This window comes from Poeciliopsis prolifica, unplaced genomic scaffold (assembly GCF_027474105.1).
Source record: "Poeciliopsis prolifica strain line A6 unplaced genomic scaffold, Auburn_PproV2 SCAFFOLD009, whole genome shotgun sequence".
In the NCBI taxonomy this organism is placed as follows: Eukaryota; Metazoa; Chordata; class Actinopteri; order Cyprinodontiformes; family Poeciliidae; genus Poeciliopsis; species Poeciliopsis prolifica.
Genome location: NW_026562384.1, coordinates 9482933 through 9507572, shown reverse-complemented (window position 1 = coordinate 9507572; position 24640 = coordinate 9482933). Strand labels below are relative to the sequence as shown.

At 39.4% G+C, this 24640-nt stretch overlaps 2 protein-coding genes across 4 annotated transcripts; one reads left to right on the top strand and one right to left on the bottom strand.

Moving 5' to 3' along the window:
• The first annotated feature begins 569 nt into the window (after positions 1-569).
• On the top strand, positions 570-16135 carry mapk9 (mitogen-activated protein kinase 9). Of its 2 annotated transcripts, none has more exons than XM_055034063.1 (12): positions 570-810; positions 5966-6112; positions 7664-7793; positions 8059-8117; positions 8253-8391; positions 9039-9204; positions 11067-11138; positions 12763-12945; positions 13074-13198; positions 13283-13346; positions 14245-14316; positions 14452-16135. In XM_055034063.1, exons 2-12 carry the CDS (start codon positions 5997-5999, stop codon positions 14586-14588), a joined length of 1263 nt encoding a protein of 420 aa, XP_054890038.1. In that variant the 5' UTR covers positions 570-810; positions 5966-5996; the 3' UTR covers positions 14589-16135. The 2 variants fall into 2 exon arrangements, with proteins under 2 accessions (XP_054890038.1, XP_054890039.1); XM_055034064.1 differs by lacking the exon at positions 11067-11138 and adding an exon at positions 9428-9499.
• A 667-nt stretch (positions 16136-16802) lies between these two features.
• Positions 16803-20971, bottom strand: LOC129362519 (uncharacterized). Of its 2 annotated transcripts, none has more exons than XM_055034065.1 (2): positions 19829-20971; positions 16803-17204 (listed from the first exon to the last, which is right to left on the bottom strand). In XM_055034065.1, the coding sequence occupies exons 1-2, from the start codon at positions 20752-20754 to the stop codon at positions 16967-16969; spliced, it is 1164 nt and encodes a 387-aa protein (XP_054890040.1). In that variant the 5' UTR covers positions 20755-20971; the 3' UTR covers positions 16803-16966. The 2 variants fall into 2 exon arrangements, 1 of the variants encoding a protein (XP_054890040.1); XR_008606239.1 differs by lacking the exon at positions 19829-20971 and adding an exon at positions 18123-18289 and having other exon boundaries at positions 17094-17204.
• Between the last annotated feature and the right edge of the window lie 3669 nt (positions 20972-24640).

Genomic DNA, 24640 nt, shown 5'->3' with positions numbered 1-24640 from the left:
GCTAAAATTGCATTAACTGCTGCACTACAAAGTATTTTTTTTACACACAAATTGATCGAAAAATACACCCCAACTGTAAAATTTAGATGAAATAGAATTGTACCATAATGACATATTACAGTCAAAGTGTATACTTAAAAGGTTTACACAGATTTCTTGATGGGAAGTTCTGTCAGATGTTATAACTAGTGCATAATTCAGTAAATCTGGCATCTGTCTTCACTTTGTGTCAGAAACAGATCCAAAACATGTAGAGATTAAAAACTAGAGTTTAATCTGTACCTTTTGCTATTTCGAATAAAAATGCTAAAAAAAATAAAAAAAAACTTTCTCAACGAAGTTAATGTTTTTCCCTTTTTGTGTGTGTGTGTGTGTGTGTGTGTGTGTGCGTGGGTGTGGGTGTGTGTGTGTGTGCGTGTGTGTGTGTGTGTGTGTGTGTGTGTGCGTGGGTGTGGGTGTGTGTGTGCGTGTGTGTGTGTGTGTGTGGTGTGTGTGTGTGTGTGTGTGTGTGTGTGTGTGTGTGTGTGTGTGTGTGAACGTAAACTGTGCGGAATGACGTCACCGTCTTTCCTCGCTGCTCTGCCTCTGCTTGTTTCGGCTTCTCGGCGCCGCGCTGCTGCTGTAGTTAGCTCGGACCAGGGGTCGGTCTGTCTGTCTGTCTGTCTTGTCAGTGGCGAGAGTCACGACGCTGGTTGTTTTAAACTCCCCCCACACACACACACACTTCGCCGTCGTTCCTGAAAGAGTGGGGAAGAGTTTGACTCCCGTTTTGGATGCATGGGAGCTTCCTGGGAGCGGCGAAAGGAGAAGGTAGGTCTGACTGCTGCAGCTACCGCCTCCTGTCGTCGTCCCTCTCGGACTGTCAGGGCTTCCAGCTCAGCCCGGGCGGCCCGACTACCGCATTGCTGCCCATAGAGTGGAGCCAGGCTGATGGTTTAGGCCCCGCCGACTGTGTTGTCCGGTTAAGCATTTGGTTAATTCAGGTGGCGCTTATTTTGGTGCTTTCTTGTGTCCAAGCTGCGAATACCATCGGTCACACTGCTTTATTGCTCGCATACCTCCGTGTTATACCTCTGCTTTAACATCATGTCAGCAATTCACTCAGTTCACAAATCACCCATATGAGTGAGTTGCATTTCATTGGGCCTAACGTGGTCAGATCAACAAACATGCCCACAGCTGTGAAACACATAACAGCGCTGCAGATGTGATGAACGCGTGTACTATGTTCACCCCATCCAATTTATTTGAGACTGAGCTTGTATACACTGAATTTACCTGCCGATTTCCCTTCATCCTTAATTGCCATGTGAAGCAGCAGCTGCAGCAGCTGCAGCAGCAGGGTCTTGGATGTGGATGTGTGCTGTTTTATAACATGACAATGACACACACTTTTCAGGTCATGTTAATCTGATATGAGCTCACTGACTCCTTATCCACCTCCCTCCTCAGAGCCACGTCAGACCCCAAAGCTGGGCTAGGCTCATGATGAGCTGGACAATAGCCATGATGAGTTACTGTGGAGGATGCTGATGATTACGTGAAGGTCACAGCTCTCTTCTGCTCTTTAACTGGTAAAATGATAAACGTGCATATATATCCACAAAGTCCTACTGGTCACCATTAGGACTTTGTGGATATATGAGTATGAATATGAGGTTCATGGTTACCTTGAGGCAGAATACTCTAGTTTCACATTATCATAGCTTATGTGCACCGATTCCTTGTGTTCTGCGGCTAAAATATTTGAGTGGTAGTTATTACATTAATAATAATGCTATTAATTATTTCACGTAAGCAAAAATATGGAAATGGATTGATAGCAAGTCATGTTTATGGTCAGGTGAGATTGAGCTGTTTGGCCACAGTAACAATATTTGGAATGAAGATGGATTTTTCAGACCAAAGAATACTACACCAAGTGTCATGCTAAGGAAAAAAAATTCTGCTAGTGGTAATGGTTCATTACCTCAAAGCAAAAACTAGATGTTTGATGCAATTTCTAAAAGTAAAGTACAGAATAAATTAGGTAAACAGAGACTATGGTGGTTAGAAGGACTGATTGAATAATGATAATGATTAAGAGGAGAAGCGCTGGAGAAAGACTTCAGCGATATCAGAATCCTAAAACAACACCCACTAGGACCACAAATACTTAAAAAGAAGAAAAAAAAGATGATAATAAAATACAACCAATCTAAGGTAAAATGAAGGATAAGAAAACTGAAGACACAGGGAATCTTGGATGACGTTAAAATGTAAGAATTACAAAGTTTACGATGTCAATAAAAAAAATTAAACCTCCTCCTGCACTTTGTTGTCACTGTCGGTTCCTTTTTCACAAGATCTGAGGAATCTGAAAAACTGGTATGATGAAATCAGGCATACGGTATATAGGGGGCTACAACTACTTATTATGGAAAACAGTAACGAAAAGCACCTTACTTACTGTTTGCAATGTAGAAACATAGAAATTGCAGAGATGTGAAGTCTCTGTCAGGATTTTTGCAGCTGACTTGCAATTCTGATAAAATCTTTTTAGTGAGATAAAAAAGCTGAACATTGCAATGATGTGTTTGTGGTCCTCAGGGCTCACAGTTCTTCATGTATTAGATGATGCTGAGGAGGGCATCACCCTCCTCAGCATCATCTCAGATGTCTGCTAATCACCCATTCATTCAAAGCAGGTGTGTGAAGTAACATGCAGAACAGGAAGCCCTTAGGACCAGGATGAAGTAACGCTGATCTGATCTGTCCACAGCTGAGAGAGAAATGGTCGACTTAAGGCAATTTTTTTATTTTGTTGCTAAAATACTTAGTTTGAAACATTTTCAGTGTGAGGTCGTATCATATCTGATTTTTTAAAACAAAAATCAAATATGACACCAAGATCTAAACTGTTACGTCAGTAAAATCCCAGTTAATCTAACCTCAATTCACAAATACATCTTGCACAAATTACTGTATTTTTCTTTCATTTCACTCTTCACTGAGTAACATGTTTTTTTTGTGAACTAGAAAAGTTTTTCAAATGTTCTTTATTTCTACAACCAGGTTTTGATAGATCTGAATATAATTTATTCCCTTACTCAGAGAGAGTAGATATTTTTTATCTTTTAAATTAATGTTTAGCAATGTTTAAGCTGCTAAACATTAACTAAAACGTTTCTCTACTGTCTTGAAATGCTTCAAGACAGTAAATGATTGGTGTGTTCTCTGCTTTCTTACTGCTTAGGAACAAACCTCTGTAAACGTCTTTGTGATTTTTGATGGTTAAAATATTGACTTCATTTAGTAATTTACTTCATCATTGTGTACATTTTTTCTTCTTTTGCTGTTCTTTTTGACAAAAGAATGAGGCTTGTGGTGTGCTTCAGATTTTGACTACATTTGCAGCAGCAGCTTTGCCATGATGTGGTCACCACTAAGAGCTTGAAATGTGATCATGTTTGATGCTGTGACTCATCCACCTTGCAGGGTGCCTTTAGTAGTCAAATCACAAACATCAAATCTTATTTAAATATGCACAAATGTCTAAGATTAAATTCAGATTTTTAGATTCTGAATAAAAACAAAAATATTTGTATTTTAGTGCTGGTTCTTCTACATTTAAATAGCGAACACAATGTTGTAATTGAGTGCTGTCAGTCCACCAGCATTTGGCATTTCCTACTCGTGCTATTATTTCATCAAGTACCTCAGCAGGCATGCTATATCGAGAGTGCTGAGAAAAATAAATCAGCCAGCCTTTCTCTGGGAGGAAACCTGGGGGAAATCCAGAAAAGACCAAACGAGTGAAGAGATCCCAGTGCCAAAAACCACCATGACAAATTTCTGACGGAGGAACACAGTTATTTACAGCTCTCCTTTCAGGTGTAGGAAGGGAGCTAGATAGATGTGAGAAAGAATCCAAACAGCAAAAGAAAAATGGACAGAAAGATTTATGCAGAAGTATAAAGGTAGAAAACCTATAGGGTTAGGGTGCAGTTAATTTAGTCAAATAAAGGTTACCAAATGAGAAATGGCTTTTAGGAAACATCATCTTCAAATGCAACAAACATAAACAGGATTCAGGATTAACTCTAAATATTGCTTTGGGCTCCACTTTAACTAGGGATGCTCGATATTAGAAAATGTTGCTTTTGGTAAAAGTTGTTTAGAAATAACTTTAAGTGTTTAAGAAGTGCACTGTTTAATCAGCAAATTCCTAAAGTGCATGTATAGGAAAATTATGTTTTGTTTGTCTTGTTTTTTAATAATAAAGCTTCAGTTGTCATGATGCCATGTTAAATCTCATTATTGATGGTATTTAGAGTTTATCTCTATCATCATATTTTTGGAGTGATTCAAGTTCAGTCATTAATCTGATCCTCAATTTCCCACATCTCATGTGACCCAAATGGGGAAAGTGACTGGCCAGCCTTGTTAGGAACCAGACCATGCTACCTTCACAGCATGGTTTGAATTAAGTGATGTTGCAGGGCTACGTTATTATACATGAACACTGTTGTATAGTTTTAGGAGAAAAGTGTGTGGCCATTCCAATGGTGTTTCAGCTGATGTGAAGATGACAATGAGAAATCAAAGTTGCATTCAAAAAGACAGGAAATTCAAACCAGATTATTGTTCAGGTTCATTGAAAATGCCAACATTTCCAGAAAAGCAATTAAGAACTGCGAAAGATGAACGATTGAGAAAGATTGTTGCCTCAAAGCCACAGAGGCCAACCAGACATCACTGTTTATATAACAGGACCTCATTATTTTTCTATTCCCAAGTTTTTTGTTAAACACAGTACTCTCTTTGTGCAAATAATATATACAAGTTATGTTATCAAAGTTGTAATATTAATCAGCGCAATATATTTAAAAAAAACCCACTGTGTTTCTGTGTGAAAACAAACACTGATATAAGGGTTTTAACACAGAATTTTTTTCATTATTTTCAAGGTCTGGATAAGAGGGGAAAAAGAAAACAGCATAGAAAAATATTTGTGTATTTCCAACCTTTATTTCCAATCATATGTTTAAATCTTATCCTTTGTTTTGCTTGAATGTCTCATCCTGTCTTTCCTTCCTTCTTTCTTCATCGTATCTTTTCCTCCTCGCTCTTAGTTTCTGGGATCTTCAGGACATTTAAAACATTTCCACTGTATAAACATTGTGAAAATATTGTGAAACGAATGTAAAGAAGTCAAGAAAGATTACCTGGAAAGGCACAGTATTTTTAACATTTTTTAAAATGTTACATCAAGTCTCCATAAGCTCTGCGCTGCTGATTCTGTGTGTGGATTTTATCTAGAGCATCCAGACCAGCCAGTTGATGTCAAAGAGCTAAAAAAAAAAAATCCATCTCCATTTAACTTGTGGCTGTTTTTTTAGGGAATGGCAAACAGTCATGACTCGTTGCTGTTGCATAGCTACATGACAGTGTGTCTTCGCCCACATGCAAACACACACAGAGAAATGACTGCCAAGAATAACACCCTTCCACTTCCTGCCCCAGGAATCGGCGCTATCACGGCTGTATGTTGGAAACCCAGAAACGTGTTGTGTATTTTTCTAACATGTATGTACTCCTGCTGTACAGTTAATGTGCCATCAGATCTCAAACATGTCCAAGCCCACGGCTGCCTCTGCTAGTCAGCGTGCTCTGTCTGTGTTTATTTAGCACGAGCGTGTCAGTCCGAGTTTGAAGATGGCAGCAGGAGCCTCAGGAACTCTTCATCAAGCTTTCAGGCTTCTCTGTTGACCTTGATGTTCACATACAGTCACAGACCAAAAACATTAGCAGCTTCAGCATCAGCATATCTACTCTGCTTCTGTTGTAGAATGATGAAAGAGAGCAGCAAGACTTTAGACTGATCTGGAAAAGAAACAAGAAACCCAATCTCAGGCTAACCAGCCTTTGCGTGTTCTTCATCCTCCTGTTTGAGTGTTATTAACATGTTTTTGTGTGTGGACAGACTGTGCTGCTGGTCCTGACTTCTCAGCACGATGAGTGAGGCGGAGGGCCAGTTCTACAGTGTCCAGGTGGGGGACTCCACCTTCACTGTGCTCAAGCGCTACCAGCAGCTTCGTGCCATTGGCTCAGGGGCCCAAGGCATTGTCTGGTGAGATTCTATTAGCGTTTGTTTACTGGCTGGGAAAGTAGCTCAGTGCTGTAAATTTTCAGACCTCGTTCCCAATTCTTTCATAATCAGGTTGTTTTTAGGCCATTTTGCATCTTTTTCTACTATGCAGTTATAAAAGAGTCATAAGGCACATGCAATCTATTCCTGATAAAGCAAAAAAAAAAAAAAAAAGGTTTAGCACTCTTCAAAATATCAAAGTCAGCCAAGACTTTCCTCATATGTTATGAATAGTTATTGCACCTCATTTTATAAAAACAATTGAGTTAATATTTTTGGAAAATTAAAGATTTTTTGGTTGTCAAATGAATCTTGCAGGGTTACCTGTAGACCAGACAGTTGATGTTAAAGTGTAGAACAGCTCTGTGTCAGACCAAAGTGATGCTCTTAGTAGAGATGAATTGATCAACTGTAACTGATCAGCATTTCTGCTGTGAACAATCATTACTATTCAGAGCACAGGAGATATAATACTATGTGTTTGAGAGAAAAGTCACCCAAAAATACCTTTTAGTTTAATTTTAAATGAAACAATATTTTACATAGCTGTGTTTAACAACCTTTATTAGTGGCTGCCAACTTAAGTAACACTAGTAAGCCATCATTTAATTTCTACATTTGCACTTTAGAAAAGTTTTTTTTCTATCTTTTGTTTTCAAAAAGAAATCTAAATCTAACTTTTACTGCACATTAAAATGTTTCATTCTGGAACTGTCTGTGTTTATGAAGTATTTATTTGTACTATTTGACTTATTGTGTAGTGGAAATTCTTTGCAGACTGCGAACGTGCTAAAAGCAGCAGCGATTTGTCCAAACATGTTGGACAAATTGCCAAGAGAGCCAAAGGTTGCAGAGCAACTTTTCTGTAATATTTTCAACTCTTGTTTTATTTGCTGAGGTTTTGCTTCCTATTCAAACATGCAGCCTGAAACAGCAGTTCAGAAAAAATCTGAAAGAAATCAAGATTTTTTTTCTGAAACCTTCTTTCAGCTTTTGTGATTCCTCTAGCAACACTCTACTGTCAATTTTCCACATGAAAGTTGTTAGCGCAACACGTTTCCGCTTAGAAAAAAAAACAGATTTTTAATTAAAATTTCTGACATTTCAGATTTTTTTTCTTAACAATAGTAATTCTAAAAAAGTTTCAAATGACTGGCTTTTGAAAACTTTGGATGTGTTTCTAATGATTTTCAAAAGCCACGCTAGATAGAAGTGGTATTATTAATAAACTTGAGCTGTTCTCTATATCTTAATGGATGTATAATATTACATTATTAATGCAGTCAAAAATTGTTTTAGTCGGAACACGTCTTCTGTGTAATCCTATATTGCATTGTTACCACTGACCTTACAATTGTTTGAAGGGCTACACACAGCTCTGTCTTGTTTAAAATGAGAGAAACTCAGTAAAAATGTAACTTGGCAGTTTTTTTTCTTTCTACCTTGAGCGAGGAAGTGTTTCTTTCAGTAAGAATCACATGTGTACTTCTAACCTTTATTTCCTCTTTCATTTTTCATGAAATGTGTGACTAGCTCTGCTATGGATACGGTCCTCGGCATACCAGTGGCTGTGAAGAAGCTCTGTCGGCCCTTTCAGAACCAGACCCATGCAAAGCGGGCCTACAGGGAACTGGTTCTGCTGAAATGTGTCAACCACAAAAATGTAAGATTTAATGCAAAGCAACAGAATGTTATTTTTTTATGTAAAGTTGCAAATAAGCTTAAATAAAAATGTGATTTATTTAGTTGTGCAGCAGAATAAAGCTGTTGTAAGATCAAATCATTCTTTTGGAAGAAGCTCTGGAAGTCGCTGTATAAAATACTTTAAAAAATGAACAGACCGGAGAAGAGAAAAGAGTGAGCTCTGTGCAGTGAAGTGAATGGGAGAGTAACAGAGTGAACTAATGGCCTGTTTTTTGTGCTTGCAGATCATCCGTCTGATCAATGTTTTCACGCCCCAGAAGTCTCTGGAGGAGTTCCAGGATCTGTGAGTGACAGCAGAGGCTTCTTTAGAGCTTAGTCCAAATATCTTATCCAAATTTCTTTTTCTGTCCATTTTTTTTTCAGTTTCTTTTTCATTGTTTCTTCTTTGCTTGCATCATTCATGCCTCCTCTCCTTTAGTTACCTGGTGATGGAGCTGATGGATGCCAGCTTATGTCAGGTGATTCACATGGACCTGGACCACGAGAGGATGTCCTACCTGCTCTATCAGATCCTTTGTGGCATCAGGCACCTGCACTCAGCTGGGATCATCCACAGAGTAAGTCCAGGTGTTTGTGCTTTGAGCTGAATCTACACAGAATATGGTGCATTTTACTTACCTCTCTTTTGTTAAAAGTATTAAGAAAAAATGTGGAGATGCCTGAATACAAAAGTCCTAAACTCTCCTCCCTAGTCATTAAATGTGAAGGGAAAGATATGCAAACTCCATAATTTAGTCATTTTTGTTCATCCTGTAGTTTGACTCCTGGATGCTTCAGTATGCAAAGGAGTTCATGGTCAGCTCAGTGATTAGCTATCCTCTGGGTAACAAGGCCAAATTATGAACCCTCCTCCACCTTGCTTGATAGTTGGTGGAGACAAATCTTCTGACATTCGTTTTCATATTCTATGGCTCATTCAGAGGCATCTTTGTAGGTTCCACTGCCATATTTTGAATTATTAGAAATAAATACTATGCTGCTGCTGACTTCAAAACAAGTCATACTTGTTCTGTGTTGTCATGATTTTTCACATTTAGCCCACTGACTGGAGCCTGTGGAACTTGAGATAGAGCTCCCAAGTCCCTTATACATTTTTCTTTGAGCATTTCACTGCTTAAACTTTCTTTGGGCGAAATCACTGAGATGTAAACTCTGAGGAATATTACCTAACATCTCTTAATACTTTTGTTGTTTTCCTCTTCAGGATCTGAAGCCCAGCAACATTGTTGTGAAGTCTGATTGCACCCTGAAAATCCTTGACTTTGGACTTGCACGGACGGCTTGCACAAACTTCATGATGACCCCCTATGTAGTAACCCGATACTACCGCGCCCCGGAGGTCATTCTGGGCATGAAGTATAAGGAGAATGGTAAGAAAAAACACCCTCCAGATTTTCACAGAAACTTAATAATTCTCAAACAGGAACATAAATGTATTTCATATCTTGATAGTTTCCAAATTTCTGCTTTACAATCGAAAACAATTTCAACTGTCTGTTCTTGTTGATCCAGTTCTGCTGTTAGTTTTCTGTGTGGCAATTTTAGCCATTCAATGTCATTTAATGCTTTCAATCTGCAACTACTCTGCTTCAGTGGACCTGTGGTCAGTTGGCTGCATAATGGCTGAAATGATCTGTCATAAAGTCCTCTTTCCTGGAAAGGACTGTATCCTTCCTTGTCACTCCAAGAAAACCTTCATTAAAATGTTTATGATGTTTCTATCTTTGAAACGCATCCCAGAAAGACTCATATTTTTAAACACTTAAGACTGTTACGTCTCCATGCCCTGGTAGTTGCCAAGGAGATGAATAAAAGTGACTTTGCCGGCCTTCTTGTTACCATTTCATGCAATAGAAATGTCTATGTATATCATCTCAGCTTTACAATACATTAGTCATTGCTGCGTTTTACACCAGTGGAGCCGAGTTGCTCCTGACCGGCCAGAATTAGAACATGGACATGTGTGTTTGTGTGTGAGAAAACGGCAGCAGACATTGCTTAAAAACATGCAACTGAACACAATATGTCACTTTAACATAGACAAGAATCCCCTCATGTTTGAGAATTTCTAAAAAGAATTTGACATGTAGTGCATTAAATTTCTTCTTATTATTTTTAAATCGCCAAGTTAACAATGCGATTAATCCACAATGTAACTTGGACATTTTTTTGGCTCTTTTCTTTTTTCACTCTGGGGAATTTTTTTTAACTGACTGCAAGAAAATCATTTATGTAGACTTTTTTTTTTTCAGTGAAACATTGTGTAGATTTTATAAATGCTGTGTGTCTGTATGGCTCCACTTGTCATCATTTGGTGTGAACCCATATGCATCTTTGGGGATTTGTACATGAGCAGCTGATGAAAGCAGGAGTCGCTTGTGGACTGGAACAGGGGATAGAAAAATTAAAGTCGGTCAGTCAAGCAAAAGGAGAAGATTGTGCTTTAAGAGCATGATCCACACAAAGTAAACACCTTTTAGATAGATCTGTTTATTTGTTACATAGTCATATCTTACGTCAAATATCACTGCTTAATTGTTGCTGTGTTATATAAGTCAGTCATGCTCTCAGAGACATTGATGAAAACACTCAAGAGTGAGAGGGGGTGTTCTCCCCCCACGTTCCGAAAAATCTCTGGTGTACTCTGTGTAAAGTTTACATTTATGATTCATGTGATATTTGTGAAGAATCGACTCGGAATTATGTGCAGAGCTCTGGAGATTTCATCAGAGGCAGAGCGAGCTTTCAGCTTGAGGGAAAGTGGACCGGAGGAAACAGTAAATGGCCATTTGCCACTTCTTAATGCTCCTGAGCAAACAGGCAACTCAAGAGAGCGAGGGGAAAAGACAAACTCCGTCCTCCTCTATTAAAAACACACACACCCACGCACACACACATGCACATGCAAAGAGAAAGCAAAGGAGAGAGCAACACCTGTGTAAACTGATAAGCGTAGGCGAGAAAAAGGCCTGGAAGGCTGCAGCCGGTTTGAAGCCAGACTGAAGATGTGCACCGCTTGAAGAAATCAGCAGAACATTTCTCTGAAAACAATGAGGCATCTCAGTGTTTGACAATCAGAGCAAACCATATGTCTGTAGTTCATCTGTACAGCCTTACTGTGACGTGTCACTGTGTATTTGTTTTGTTTTTTGATTTATTTTATCATTTCAGTGCAATCATTTTTGTCTGTGAGATTTTGTGTGTCACATTTGTGTGTGTTTTCTGTTCCCAGTGGACATCTGGTCAGTGGGGTGCATCATGGGAGAGATGGTAAAAGGCAGCGTCATCTTCCAGGGCACCGATCGTATCCTTCACTCTTCTCATCGTCTCTGTTGGTGTCTAACATTCAGAGCGTTCTGTCTTGCAGTCCTTCAAACACATCAAGATGTTTTCTGTTATTGTCGTAAATATTCATTTCATTTTAAAGCATCTTTGAGTCTGGAAAAGCACTATGCAAGTCTGACGTCATAGATCTATATAGTTTTAGATTTAAGCCTACTATTTAGAGCAGATCTGGGTTTTAGCTAAGATTTTATGTGTTCCCGCCAATGTTTATTAATCAGAAAATTTCTGGTTCAGACGACTGCAGTCTCCCTAATTGTCAGGTGGAATCAGGCTGAAATAATTTGCATCATTATCATTTATAGTGTTTGTCTCTCTGTTTCTAATTATCGCCTCTCACTTACCAGGGACTGCGTTGTAGGCGAGTAGCTTTGAATGGGGAAGGATGAACAAGGTGATACCAGGTTATATACCAGGTTTTGCTCCTGCAACATAATTGCCTTCGCTTGTATTTATGTTCTGTTGGGGACCAAACCGAAAAATGTCAAGATCCACTTGATGAAGTTGAGCCTCCCGCCCAGCCCATTACGCTGACAGACAAACATGGAGAGCGAGATGGATTCTCCACTCCTTCATATTTATCAGTTGTTGAAGTACAAATGCCTACATTTAAATGCAGACTGTCAGATCCCTACTTGATGTAGCATTGCACCTTATAGCCAGCAACAAATTAAAATGAGAAGATGATGAATCAGCGAGAAAGAAATGAGCTTGAGAATTGAACCAAGGTCTTTAGTCTCTTCACGTGAAGCATCTGCTCTACCACTGATTCAGTCTGATGGCACTACATTAAAAAATATTTTAATATGAAAGAATATTAAAGTTTTTGACTGGATACTTTGTAAAACCATTTTTTGCTGTAATCACAGCTGCAGTATGTTTTTTATTAGTTTTGCAGAACCATATAGTAGTCTTTTTTTTTTTTTACATATTCTTGGGTATGCAAAATTTGAAATATCTGGGAATGAAAACCTTTTACAGATTTTTAAGACCTGGTCTTCTACTCGGTCATTCCAGCATATAATTTGCTTTTGCTCCACACCGTTCCACTGTAGCTCCATCTGTATGTTTAGTGTTGTCGTCCTGCTGGAGTCTCAAAGCTTTTAGTTGCCTTGAAAGTTTTTTTTTTTTTTTTTTTCCAGTGTTGTCCTGTGTTTACATCCATCTCATCTCTCCATCAACACTGACTAGCTCCTTGTCCCACAGAATGATGCTGCCTCTACTGTGCTTAATTATAGGGGTTGGTTTGTAGAGACACACTTAATATTTACTAATCAGATGGCTTATAAAGCAATTGGCTGCACTGGAGTTGTTTCGGGGTTCCATAGTAAATTGGGCTATAAACAAATGTATTTAAATTATTACTGTAAAGGTTATGATTCCTAATTAGGTTTTTTGTTCATATTAAATTTATTGACACTTTTCACCACTTTATGGCCCACTAAAATCTTAGCACGGATTTCTTGTTTTATGTTCTTTGTTTAAATTTTCAGGACTTGACTGTCTCCTCATGAGGGCTTTTTCATTCTCATGTATAATTGTAGTGTACATGCCTACAATTTTCCGTAACAAATGGCTTTGTCCAGACATCGACCAGTGGAATAAAGTGATTGAGATTCTGGGTACGCCCAGTCTCGAGTTTATGAACCGACTGATGGAGACCGTAAGGAACTATGTGATGAACAAGCCACAGTATCCAGGCGTCAGCTTCACAGAGCTGTTCCCGGATTGGGCTTTTCCTTCTGAATCTGAACAAGACAAAGTGAAAAGTAAGAGCTTTGGGCACTTAAACAAAACCAATGCTTTGCATAAAAGCTGGCCTGGGAACCGAAAGTCACCAGCTTGTCCCTAGAGATGCTACAGAGACGGTGATGCTTGTCCTGTTTTGCCTAAACAGCTGTTCAAGCTCGGGATCTGCTCTCCAAAATGCTGGTCATTGATCCAGAATGCCGCATCTCGGTAGAGGAAGCCCTTCATCACCCCTACATCCACGTGTGGTACGACCCTGCGGAGGCGGACGCGGTGAGGAAACTGGTGGTAGACTTTCTCAGCACAGGAACGGTGCTAGCGATTACTCTGACGGATCTGTTTCCTTTTGTGTTTCAGCCTCCTCCTCAGATTTCAGATAAGCAGCTGGAAGAGCGAGAGCACACCATCGAGCAGTGGAAAGGTGCTACACCGCCCTCTAGGGACACAAAACTGCATTACCTCTTATTCAGATTATTCTGCAAGTCTGGAACTGGGAAATTGTGTGTTTTGCAGAAATGACAGAGACAATGGAGTATAACATTATTTGTATTTTCAGATCCATTGTATTCACGATAAATATCTAAAGTTTAAAAAAATAAGCTGCTTCTGACAACCTGCCTCTTATGCAGTTGTTTTCTGTATATGTTGCAAATGAACTATTACAAATATACATTTATCAGTCCATCTCCTTCAATCTCTCCATTTACCTGTTGATCCATTGATCTGTCCTTTCATCCCTGTATTAATTAGTTTTTTCATCTATTCATCTTTGCTTCAGTTTATCTGCCTTTCCTTTCATCCATTCATCATCTAGCCTTCTATCTGGCTCTCTTCCTTCATCCACACTTCCATCCATCAGTGTGTATCCGGCCCTTCATCTGCCAACACATCCATCTATTCCTTCTTTCTTACATTTCGTGTTTTTTGCATATTTGAACCCTGAAGTAAAAAAATAACCTCTGAAATCTATCAATTTGAAATGTGGATTATGCCTTATAATATTTTGATCATTCCTTATAATATTTTGATCATTCCTTTTGAAGGAACACACATATACCCATTTTCTCATGAAATACTCTGATTGTAATCATTTGATTCGATATCCCGCTAGGAAAAGAGACGGAATGAAAATATCAAACAAGCTGTTAATTTTGTGTGGCACCATTGGAAACGTAAAAGCTTTAAAAAATCATTTTTGTCTTTGTGTAGTTTACTATTATTAGAAATACAGACATCACATTTATTTACCTACAGCTTCATAAATCGTAACAGAAAGAGCCGAAATTCCATCTGACCTTACTTTTTCTATTTCTGCACAGAGCTTATTTATGAAGAAGTGATGGACTGGGAGGAGAGGAACAAGAACGGTCTAATGAAAGAAGACTGCTCAGGTTGGTTCAGATTATGCGCCACTGTTTCTGTCTTAACGTGGATGGAAGTGTGCTGGAATGAGCTGCTCTCAGGAGGGTTTCACCTGGAGGGTTTTAATCGCCGTCCTGGTTCTGTCTCACGTGTCAACGTCTCAGATGTGGCGTCCAGCTCCGCCTCCCAGTCGTCCTCGGCCAACGACATCTCGTCCATGTCCACAGAGCACACGCTGGCGTCGGACACAGACAGCAGCAGCATCGACACGCTGACAGGGCCGCTCGACGAGAGTCAGTGAACGCCTCCGTGTCCACAGCTGTCAGCTCCCAACCTGTCGTCCCATTCAATTAAAATACTCAAATGATCCATCTGCCTCTGTTTAGGTTTTATCCCCTCTAACTTGTGTTTCTGTTCTTTTCTCTCAGTGAAGTAATTTTTTTTTTTTTTTTGTTGGTTTCCCGTTTGTGATCAGGTGGATCTTGGTTGCGACTGTTGCCTGGAGGTCAGAGTTATGTTTCTTGGTGAATGTTTAACTTGATCATCTATAAAGTTTGTGGTGTAGGTGGGGAGTTAGAGGTTTGCATTGTATGCCTGTGTTTTAATGGCTTTTATTTTTTTTTTAGAAAACGTCATTATTGTCATCTAATAAGAGCAGACACGGACTAAACAGCCGTTCGCTGCTCTGTTGCATGTTACGCCAAAAAGAACAAAAGCTTCTCAACCATCTGAAGTTCATCTGATCTTATGAATTAGAACCCATAGCACGCTGAAAGTATTGCAGATGTCCACGGTGGTGCTATTTGCGCTGAAACATTCTTGTTTTTGTTTGTTTTTCCATGAACTGCCATGTGTGATGTGGATTTTGAGCTTTTTACTCCAGACAGCTGTAGTTGCAGTGTTACAATTTTTTTTCCTCATTTGTTGTACTGTATGTAGAGCAAGAATCACAAAATTCAATTTAAGGTACTGATGATAAATGTGTACAAGCAGATCATAATCCTATAAATCTGAAAGAGGCATAGTGATACGTGTATTTATATATATATTTTTTTTGTTCTTGCAAAATTTTGCACACAAGCCACATTATAGCCCGTTAAAAACACTTAAAAGGCAAATAAAGGCATGGGCTGCTCTTTTTCTAAAGCATTCCTTTAGCACCGGGAGAGTCACCGAGTTAGTCATAAAGCCAGAAGAGCGTCTAGGATCCACCTAAAGGCAGCACAAAATGAAGATGTTTACCTTGCATGAAGGCAACACACTTTCAGGAAACTGTGGGTCTGAGAGAAATCCATCCGGATTTGTGTTTTTCACTCGCAGTATCACAATGCATATTGTTCCGACGGAGTATTGTTTGCTTTGTGTTTTCTTTTTTTTTATCATTATTTTAAGCCTGTATGTGTGACATACAAGTTGAACAGTGCTGTCCTTATTTCCTATGAATCATCACCTTAAGACAGCAGTTGCCCCATTTGTAGAGGACGAGTTCATGGGAGAAGTTTGCCCGGCAACAAGGGCCTGTTAAAGAGACCGTGGAGACCTGCAAGTCAAAGAAGAGCCTTTTACATGAACTGCAGAGCTGCTTTTTATTTGCCTAAATGATTGCACAGTGTGTTGAATAATCAGAATTATGACACTACAGAGCCACTGAGGACTTAAGCACCACATTGTACACCAACATGGTTTTTATTCTTTCTGTCATGCCTTAAGCAACCTGACGAGTGGCCAACTTATTCTGTGCCGTCTTAGCTCTTCTCTGAGCTTTCTGAGACGTGTCTGCAATCACCACAATATCACTTGGCCAACATCTTTACCCAAACTCAAAACTAATAAAGTGGACATCAGTGATTCTTCTTGTTGGTTGTGGCGTTCTTTCTCATTGCAGCAAATACAAATATCAAAATGTAAAATTATATGTTAGATTTTTTACACTAGAGTTGAATTTCTAGTGTTTGTTTATGATCGTTTTAATAATTCTTTCTTACAACTAATAGAAAACCTAACTTCTGTTTCACAAAATACTTAAATGCAATAAGGCAGGAAATAACTTTACATTTACAAATGTCCAATAATCTCAATATTTATTGCAACAGTTTCTCTCCTGGGGCCTTGATTTCCAAGTGAAATGCATCATTTCGCAAGTGTCTTTTTCTCTTAAGCTTAAGTAAAATTGTATTTCAGTTCACTCAGTATAGTTTTTTCTTTTGAAAGAGATTGTTTCACAGTCCCTTTGAGCCTTTAGGTTCAAGGGAAAAAAAAATTCCACAATTTTTTTCCTCCACTCAACTTTCCATTAGTAAACTTGGATCCATCTCTGTGGACAGCCAGATTGTTTATCAACAGTCTTTTATGGATTGTCTTCCCAGTGGAGTGCAAAGTGATAGCTTGCTGAATAACTGTCAAGTTGTCATGATCATAACATATCTCTCTTAGAAGTCATTTTTCAGTTGCTGAAATGCATGTTGCTTCTCTTTAATACACATCAACTTCTGCATGAAATGACTTCACACAAGTATTGCTTTTTGAGAGATTTTACTGACATAAACTTTTTGATCATTTAATTTATTGAGATGCTCCTGTTGCAGGAAAGAACATGTTTTGTTTTGCTACATTATCAGAAAAGCTTTAGAGGAATCGGTCGCCTCGTCATGCCATCAAACCCGCTACATTTAACTTGGTTCAAAAACTCTTGACGATGTATTCTGTCTTCTTGGCCTCGTTGTTGAGCTCACCGAAGGTGTCAAAGAACTGATCCATCTCCCGCTGCAGCGTTGCGTTGCGGAGCTCTGCAGCAGCTTTGGCCCTCTCAGACTCCATGATCTTAGCCTGGACCACCTGGTACCAGTGGCGCTGCTGCGACAGATTTGTCTTCAGGCGAACAACCTCCACCTCCAGCTCCTCGTTTCTCTGCTCCAGGCTGATGGGAGTAAGAGAAGAAGAATGCAATGGTCATGACCAGTAAAAAAAAAAAAAAGAGTTAGAGGTTGGTGGCTTTTAAAAGTGAGTGAGAGAATTGTTTTCAGTGTTTCAATTCTGCCTCTTGTAGTTTGGAAAGAAAAGGGGTTAACACTTTTATCTACCTAAAATACAGCATAGAATTGCCTTAAACCATCTTATATACTACTGATTATTCTTTGGAGTTGAAGAAGTTTGATAGTGACCGATCACAATTTGTAAAATGTACATCATGAAAAAAATCCTGCTAATTACATGCACTTGATTAACTTATGATCAAGAACTGTGCACGCTTCTAACACAGGAGGAGTTTTGGGAGCTTGCACAATACTGAGAAGAAAAAACATCAGCGATGATCGTAAAAAAAAAAAAAAGCAACCATCGCTTGGAAAAACGTAAAACCAATACAATACAATTTAAAAACATCATTCAACAGCAAAAGAGAATATTTACAAGTGAAGAACATTTTAGGGCATTTGCCAATCTTCCGAGATCAGAATATTAAATATATAAAGAAAATAAGAAAAAAAAAAAAAAAATCAATGGCTTATTTGTCTGAAAGCTACTGACCTCACTTTGCTTATTAAAGCATTGCTTTATTCTTTTTGTCCTGGTTATGTGATTTTCAACAAGAAAATCAGGTCTTGTTGATAACAAGACCTGATTTTCTGTTCCTTAAGTTTTTTCACGTTTTAAGATTAGATAAGATTTATTGATTGCCACAAAGCAGCATCGTGAAATTTGATTAGTGCCACACATCTAACATGGGTATCTGATATAGTTTCCTTAATTTTTTGTTGAATCAGAGTTCAAGAGTTTCTCACAGCAACGGTTCATGCCGACAGTTCGGTTTAATCGGGTTAATTTCTGACACTCCTACCTTATTTCATTGACGACTGACCTCTGGAAAAGATTAAAAACTTCGGCTGCAGGTGTTCAAAAGCATTTGACCCATCGTGCTGTTCTCTTATGCTCCCTGTCAAGCTAAAAGAATTGCAAAAGCCTCTTGTCTTCACCGGATAGTTCCAATGCGTGACCTTACACTGAGACATGCTCTATCTATATCAGTAATAAATGAGGTATGTGTTGTGTCTAGGTCAGCAGCATGGCCCCTTAAATTAGCTCTCTTTCCAGTGTCATGAGCTGTTTTCTATATGTCAGCAAGTCAGGCTATATATGTTTTTTTCCACTTTACACCAACCAGCTGTTCAGTCGTGGAAGCACAAACTGCAACACCGAATTCACAGAAATTAGGAACCTTGATGTTGTATTTGCATTAATGCAGGAAGTGTTGGGGTCGCCGCATGTTATCAGAGACCTGTGGGAAAATTTAACTCTGTGAGCTGAACAGGATGTAGGGTGAAAGTTGGAGTGGACTGGGAAACAAAAACAGCACAGCTTTTTGTAGACGCACCCTTTATGGATATTGGAACATTGTGTTACCCTTCACTGAAATGCGCCGTAAATCAGTAGTAAATGTAGTATTAAGGAAGATGTGATTTACAGTGAGGGATAGACAAACTCAAAATAGAAAACAATTGAGAAGGGAACTAAAATAAAAGTCTTAAAAGCTGATATGAGCATTCACAATTAGTTCCTTTTAAATGCAATCCGATAACCCAATTGGCTTCAGAAGTCACAAACTAGTCGAGCTCTTGTGTGATTTCATGTCAGTGCGAACCCAGATGTTCTGTGAAGGTATCAGGGGTTTGTGACGAACACACCGGATGGATTGGAGATAAAGTTACGGAGACATTTAAAGCTTGTTTAGTTCATGAAACAATATCCCAAGCTCTGAACATCTCTCAGAGCTCTGTTTAATCCATCATCTGAAAAAGAGTATAGAACAGCTGCAAACCTACTAAGACATGGCCGCCCGCCTAAAGTGACAGGCCTGGCAAGTAGAGCATTAATCAGATAAATGGCCAAGAGGATGGTGGTTATTCTGGAAGTGCTGCTGAGATCTACATCATAGATGTGAGAGTCTTCTGGTAGAAGGTAGATACTGATAGAAAACTAACATCATCCCCACTGTAAAGTACGGTGGTGGCAGCATCATGCTGCAGGGAAGGTTTTCTTCAGCAGGGATAGTAAAGCTGTTGATGAAGAAATGGTTTTATGAATTGTAGTTATTCTGGTTTGCTGCATTTTAGTGAGATCAACAATAAATGAACAATACATTATCGCATGTTTGGAAGTAATTGTTATTCTGTCTTTTCACCCATCCATAATCTGTCAAATCATTCTTGTTCACATCAACATAATCTGTGACTGCAGGTGGAAATTAGCATTTTTTTTTTTTTTTTTTGCTGTGACCTGACAACACATATCACACATTTTAAAGTTAATGAAATAGTGTACATTGTCTCTGTGAATTCAAATGCACACCATCAAGGAAAATGATACACGAAAACTATATCACCATCCCTTCATTTATTGCTCCGTGCTGCTTTGTGTTTGCCCCAATAAAACACCATTGTAAGGTGATCCAACTTGTGAAAGCTAAAGCAGTATCAATGCTTTTGTAAAGCACTATAAGTGGCTGCCTGTGTGTGTTTTTGAGCCAAAAATGTAATTTTAAATCACCTGATTATTCGTTCCTCGTACTCTTCCCTCTGCTTGATTATCTGCTGCTGGAGACCCGTCAGGATGCTTCGCAGAGCACTAGCTGAAGGGTCAGCCAAGGGAACCGGAGGGGGCACCCTCACAGACAACGTTGCCTCCTTTAAGTGCTTGGTTTCAGCAAGGGGCCACAGATCCTGGCTGTGGCTTGGCTGTGGAGGACTTTCTCCAAGGCGTTGCTGTGGAAATGACAGCATCAGGTCCTGTTGAGCACAGGATCCTGAGTCCAGCTCTGGCTCCTGCTTCTTGTCTTGGTCTGGACTCTGGTGCTGCTTACCAGAGCAACCTTCGGAAAGGAGGATGTCACAAGGCGACCAGAGGTTCTTCTCTTTGCCCGGAGGATCGCCGTGCATCAGTCCTTGGATATGTTCAGTGTATGCGTGCTCGTCAAAATGCTCCTGCAAGTTCATCTCTATGTCGAAGACCTCCTCCAAGCTGTCAGCTTTTCCTGTGTCGGTGAGGTTATCATACAGAGACAAAGCACTGTGATGCTCCTCGCTGTGCGACGGGCAGGGGCTTTGGCTCCGATAAGCCCCATCCTCCACTCCCTGTTGTCCTCCTCCTTTCTTTTTGCTAGAACTAAGCTCTGATTCCCAGGCCTGTCCTCCCAGGGTCTCTCTGCAGCTGCAATAGCTGCGATCTGGCCAGGAGCCAGGCTCTCTTCCTCCAACAACCACTGTCTGAACCTCAGCCAGAGCTGGGACCAAACCAGGCAGAGGGCTGCTGGGCCCAGGGAGTCTGGTTACTAAAGGAAACACAGCCTTGCTCTCCATTTCCTTTTCCCTGGCCCTGTCCCGCTGGCCAAAAGGTGGGCAGTTGTCGTACAGGGGATCCGTGGAGCAGGAGCTGGCTGAGGTGGGGGTCTCGGTTGGAAGACAGGGTAACTCCATGATCCAAGCAGGCACATGGGGTTGCAAAGAGCAGTGGTCAACACTCCCTGTAAAACTGGGATTAAAGGCTGCAATAGTGGATTTGTGTGCACAGCATGGAGCTTCCCTGTGCCAGATTCCAGATGCTCCAAGGGGGGCTGAGGAGAGGAAGGTGCAGCGGCCCTGCTCCCCTCTCTGCTCTGCCTTTGAAGATACTGTTGGACAGGTTATAGTGTGGGTGTAGCCACCAGGGACTATGTGTCTTTAAGCAGGCGTGACATCAGCTGTTACTTTAGCACAGCTCCTGGGGGAGGTACCAGGGTGTAATATAGTCTGGCTCATTCCTGAAGACAGTCACACATAACTGAGACCACAGAAATAGATGCTGGTTGTGGGCACAAAGTGTGAAACACAGACAATAAATCTGATAAGATGTTGGACAAGCAAGATGTGACAAAAACTTGCAGGATCATAGTTTTACATTTCTGTTGCTCAGACATTTTTCTTCGTTTTTTCCTCCAGTGTAGGAAGCTTCTTCACTAACGAACCTCTGAGGCCTTCACAGAACCACTGGATTAAATCACTCACAGGATCGTTGGTGCGTGTTTTTTTTTTTCTTTAGCAAAAAATACTAACATTATTCAATGTAGCTATTTTGATTTATTTTGATTTGATTTTAATTTTCTTCCTGAAAATGCACTGCTTTGTCGTTATTTATCTAACACTTGAAAAAAAACAACTATCTTCTGGTGATTGCATTCAATGATTCACTGCCTCTTCACTTTTGTCATATTCCAGGCAACATGACAAACTGATATTTTTGCAAAAAGGTGACAAATTTCTCATGGCAGTGAGCAGTTTAACGCAGGTTCAGTTTTCACAGTCAGTGTGTTTGAAACCACAAGGGGGCGCTTTAGCCAACATAATGAGCAGGTTTTGTTTCTGCTTTTAATGAACAGTTTGTGATGAGCAGGACTTATTAAAATTAAATTGAAGTAGCTCTTCTACTCCTGTTTCATGACGCGGTGCTCGTTTTCGCTTCCTAAATGCATTTTTTTAGAACTCCGTTAAAGATGCATTTTGGTTTTCTTGTTTTTTTAGTTTAAATAATCAGAAAAAAAATTATCAGAAATGAGGAGCATGTTTTTTTTTTTTTTTGGAGGACGTGGGCTGGGTTGCACTTTTTCTTCAAACCACCTTCAGATGGGTGATTCTCTTTACATCAGGACTTCACAGATCAAACCTGCTGTAAGTCTTTCTGCAGCGTCACTGCAGTGTCCCTCAAATCCAAGACGCTCTGCGTAATTCGGCTCTGCTGCTACTCTCTAAGCATCGACTCTCTATATGTCAACGCTAATAAAAACTGCCCTTTTTCTGCCTGTGCTAACCCTGCATCCTTCAAGGCTGCACGGACAAGAAAGCATTTCTTTGTCTGCCATGCTGGAAATCCCGCTTCTTGAAGCGCTTGTATGCACACCACAAACCATTTCTATGTCATTCTGATAAAAGCAGATCCAGACAGACTCGTTCTGCTCTTAAAAGTAAGGCCCAACATACTCTGCCATGTCCCCCATTGAAATGATCTGACCTCCTATTTGTCATTCAACAAAAGGAAGCTAACATCACACCCTTCCTTCACCAACACTGAAACTCAGACCCACTCGATCTCCAACCTCACACAGTCCGAGTCTCCCTTGAGGACCTCTTCATCATCTCTTCGCTCCATCCCTCTCTGCTTCCTGTTCGTCTGCATAGTTGTTTGTAGTCATGACAACAGGATCTATGTAACAAGGTCCCCCTGGTGCTAAATAATAAAGGTGGATGTGCTGGCAGTACAGAGGGGGTCTCTGTGACTACTTAAGAAAGTATCTTGATGGAGAGTAATTGAGTGGGGCCTTTGTGAACAGGTGTCAAGGCGTGCATAACAGGCAAAAAAAAAAAAAAAAACGAAGGCAACTGCACTGTTTTTCTTGAATTAGTGCATCGGATGGAACGACAGTATCATGGCTGTGTGGGAATTAAAAAGAAAATGAAAAGGGTGACTATGAAAATGGCAAGCAGCAGACAAAGGTCAGGCTTATAGAAGGCATTCTTGAGTGACATGAAAAAGTAAAAAGACAATGTGAGTGAAGCCACCTGCCTTTACTTTTTGCTGTTCTCTCTGGGTGCATTAAAGGTGTTTTGACTTGCTGTATGCAGCTTTTTTTTCTCCTGATCACTAATGCTTTCTGCAGGCAGTCATTGTGTCACCTTAATGCCTCTGATTAACCCAAATGTTGTACCATGCTAGGGAAGTTTTCCATGTATTATGCATTAAAAAATCTTGAAAGACTTCACAAAACCAAATCAGTGAGATCTACTTTGCAAGTAGACTGATTTCAACTAGTATCAGTTGAATGGTTTAGAAATTTTATAAATTGTAATTTCTGCAAAGCATAAAAAAAATCAAAAGACAAGACTCTCTCACTACTTTAGATTTAAGCATCTATCTTCAAATGTATCAGTGCTTTAGCCTTTATGAATTCAAATAAAGATATGCAAGTTAGCTGCAACAGATAATTTGGTGAAATAAATGTTCATATCTGCTACCTGAACTGAGATGTGAAACTGGACGGGGATGGATCAAGATGTGACCTTTTCCACAAGGTTTTATGAGTTTACAACACCACAACATCATGAGTAGAATTATGAAGAATATTTCCTGAAGTAATATACTTTGAAATGCTCCAATAAAATTTCAATTTGTTGTCACTGTGCAGTGGTTTTAATCCACATTTTCACAAAAGACTCTCCCTCCAGTTTTATGTTTGTTCAAATGTGTTAAGTCTCTCATTCAGTTTCTGACAATCACTTCCTAACTATTATGTTCACTATGAAGTAGTGGCTGCAGGTGTTTTTGCATTTCAAATACTGCTTGACTGCTGTTGCTATTCATAAATATGCACTGAGCATTCTGAATACATAACTAGAAATAATAAGTATTCACTGTTTTTGCTTAAATAAACACCAGCACAACACATCTGAAAACACATCTAAATCTGAGTGGACAACTAATATGTGAAAAATAAAATCAGCTGTCGTCATAACAGAGGGCAAACATTAAAGACACACTTTTTCAATTGTTATTGGAAACAGAGACCATGATTGATGAAAAGCTTTGAGACATTTCAGTCAGCAAATGTATTTTAATTTATAATATTTCCACAAATGGTGTTTGTAAAAGTGGTCATTACAATGTAGATTTCCAAAATCAGTCCTCATTACTTTGCATTTATAGGCAAATCTGTTAACCACAAAGACTACACTTAATGCTGTCATGATCATGTTAGCATCCGTCGTTATTCATTATGTTTAATACTAAACAGTCTGAAGAGTTTTAGCATGTGTCCAAAAGCATGCAAGCTAGACAATTCAAAATTACTTTGAACCTTAAACATACGACAATTGCATATAACGCATATAAGCTAGGATTTGCTCATTCTCATTCTCAGCACTCAGATATTTGCATTAGCACGCTAATGTCAGCCTTTTTTCAAGAAAGGATTCACAAATAATAATGTTACATTTTTGTCTCTGGTTTTATGTGTGGGTAGGTTTTGTCGCTGCAATAATAAATCGGATTATGTGTCTTTTTCATAAACACACACACACACACACACACACACAAAAAAAATGTCTCAATGTAGAAACTCGAAATTAAAACCAAAGGCAAACTTAGCTCCTTTTGTATTTTCCCATTTGCGTCACTGTGTCATTTTAAGCCTTTTCGGTTAACAGTCTTTTCATACCTCCCGTGTCATCTTACAGCAGCTGTCTAATGTGATTATCTTTCGACTAATTGGATGGTTCATGTTTGCAGAAGTTTTTTTATCACTTTGACAATTGAAATGTTACTATGAGAACAACT

Excerpts from the sequence above, each read along its gene's own strand:
- mapk9 (XM_055034063.1), top strand. The coding sequence starts at position 5,997 with ATGAGTGAGGCGGAGGGCCAGTTCTACAGTGTCCAGGTGGGGGACTCC. Across the intron at positions 7,794-8,058 it reads AATGTGTCAACCACAAAAAT|ATCATCCGTCTGATCAATGT; the intron begins GTAAGATTTAAT and ends TTGTGCTTGCAG. Across the intron at positions 8,118-8,252 it reads CTGGAGGAGTTCCAGGATCT|TTACCTGGTGATGGAGCTGA; the intron begins GTGAGTGACAGC and ends CCTCTCCTTTAG.
- LOC129362519 (XM_055034065.1), bottom strand. The coding sequence starts at position 20,754 with ATGGAGTTACCCTGTCTTCCAACCGAGACCCCCACCTCAGCCAGCTCC. Across the intron at positions 17,205-19,828 it reads TACGAGGAACGAATAATCAG|CCTGGAGCAGAGAAACGAGG; the intron begins GTGATTTAAAAT and ends TACTCCCATCAG.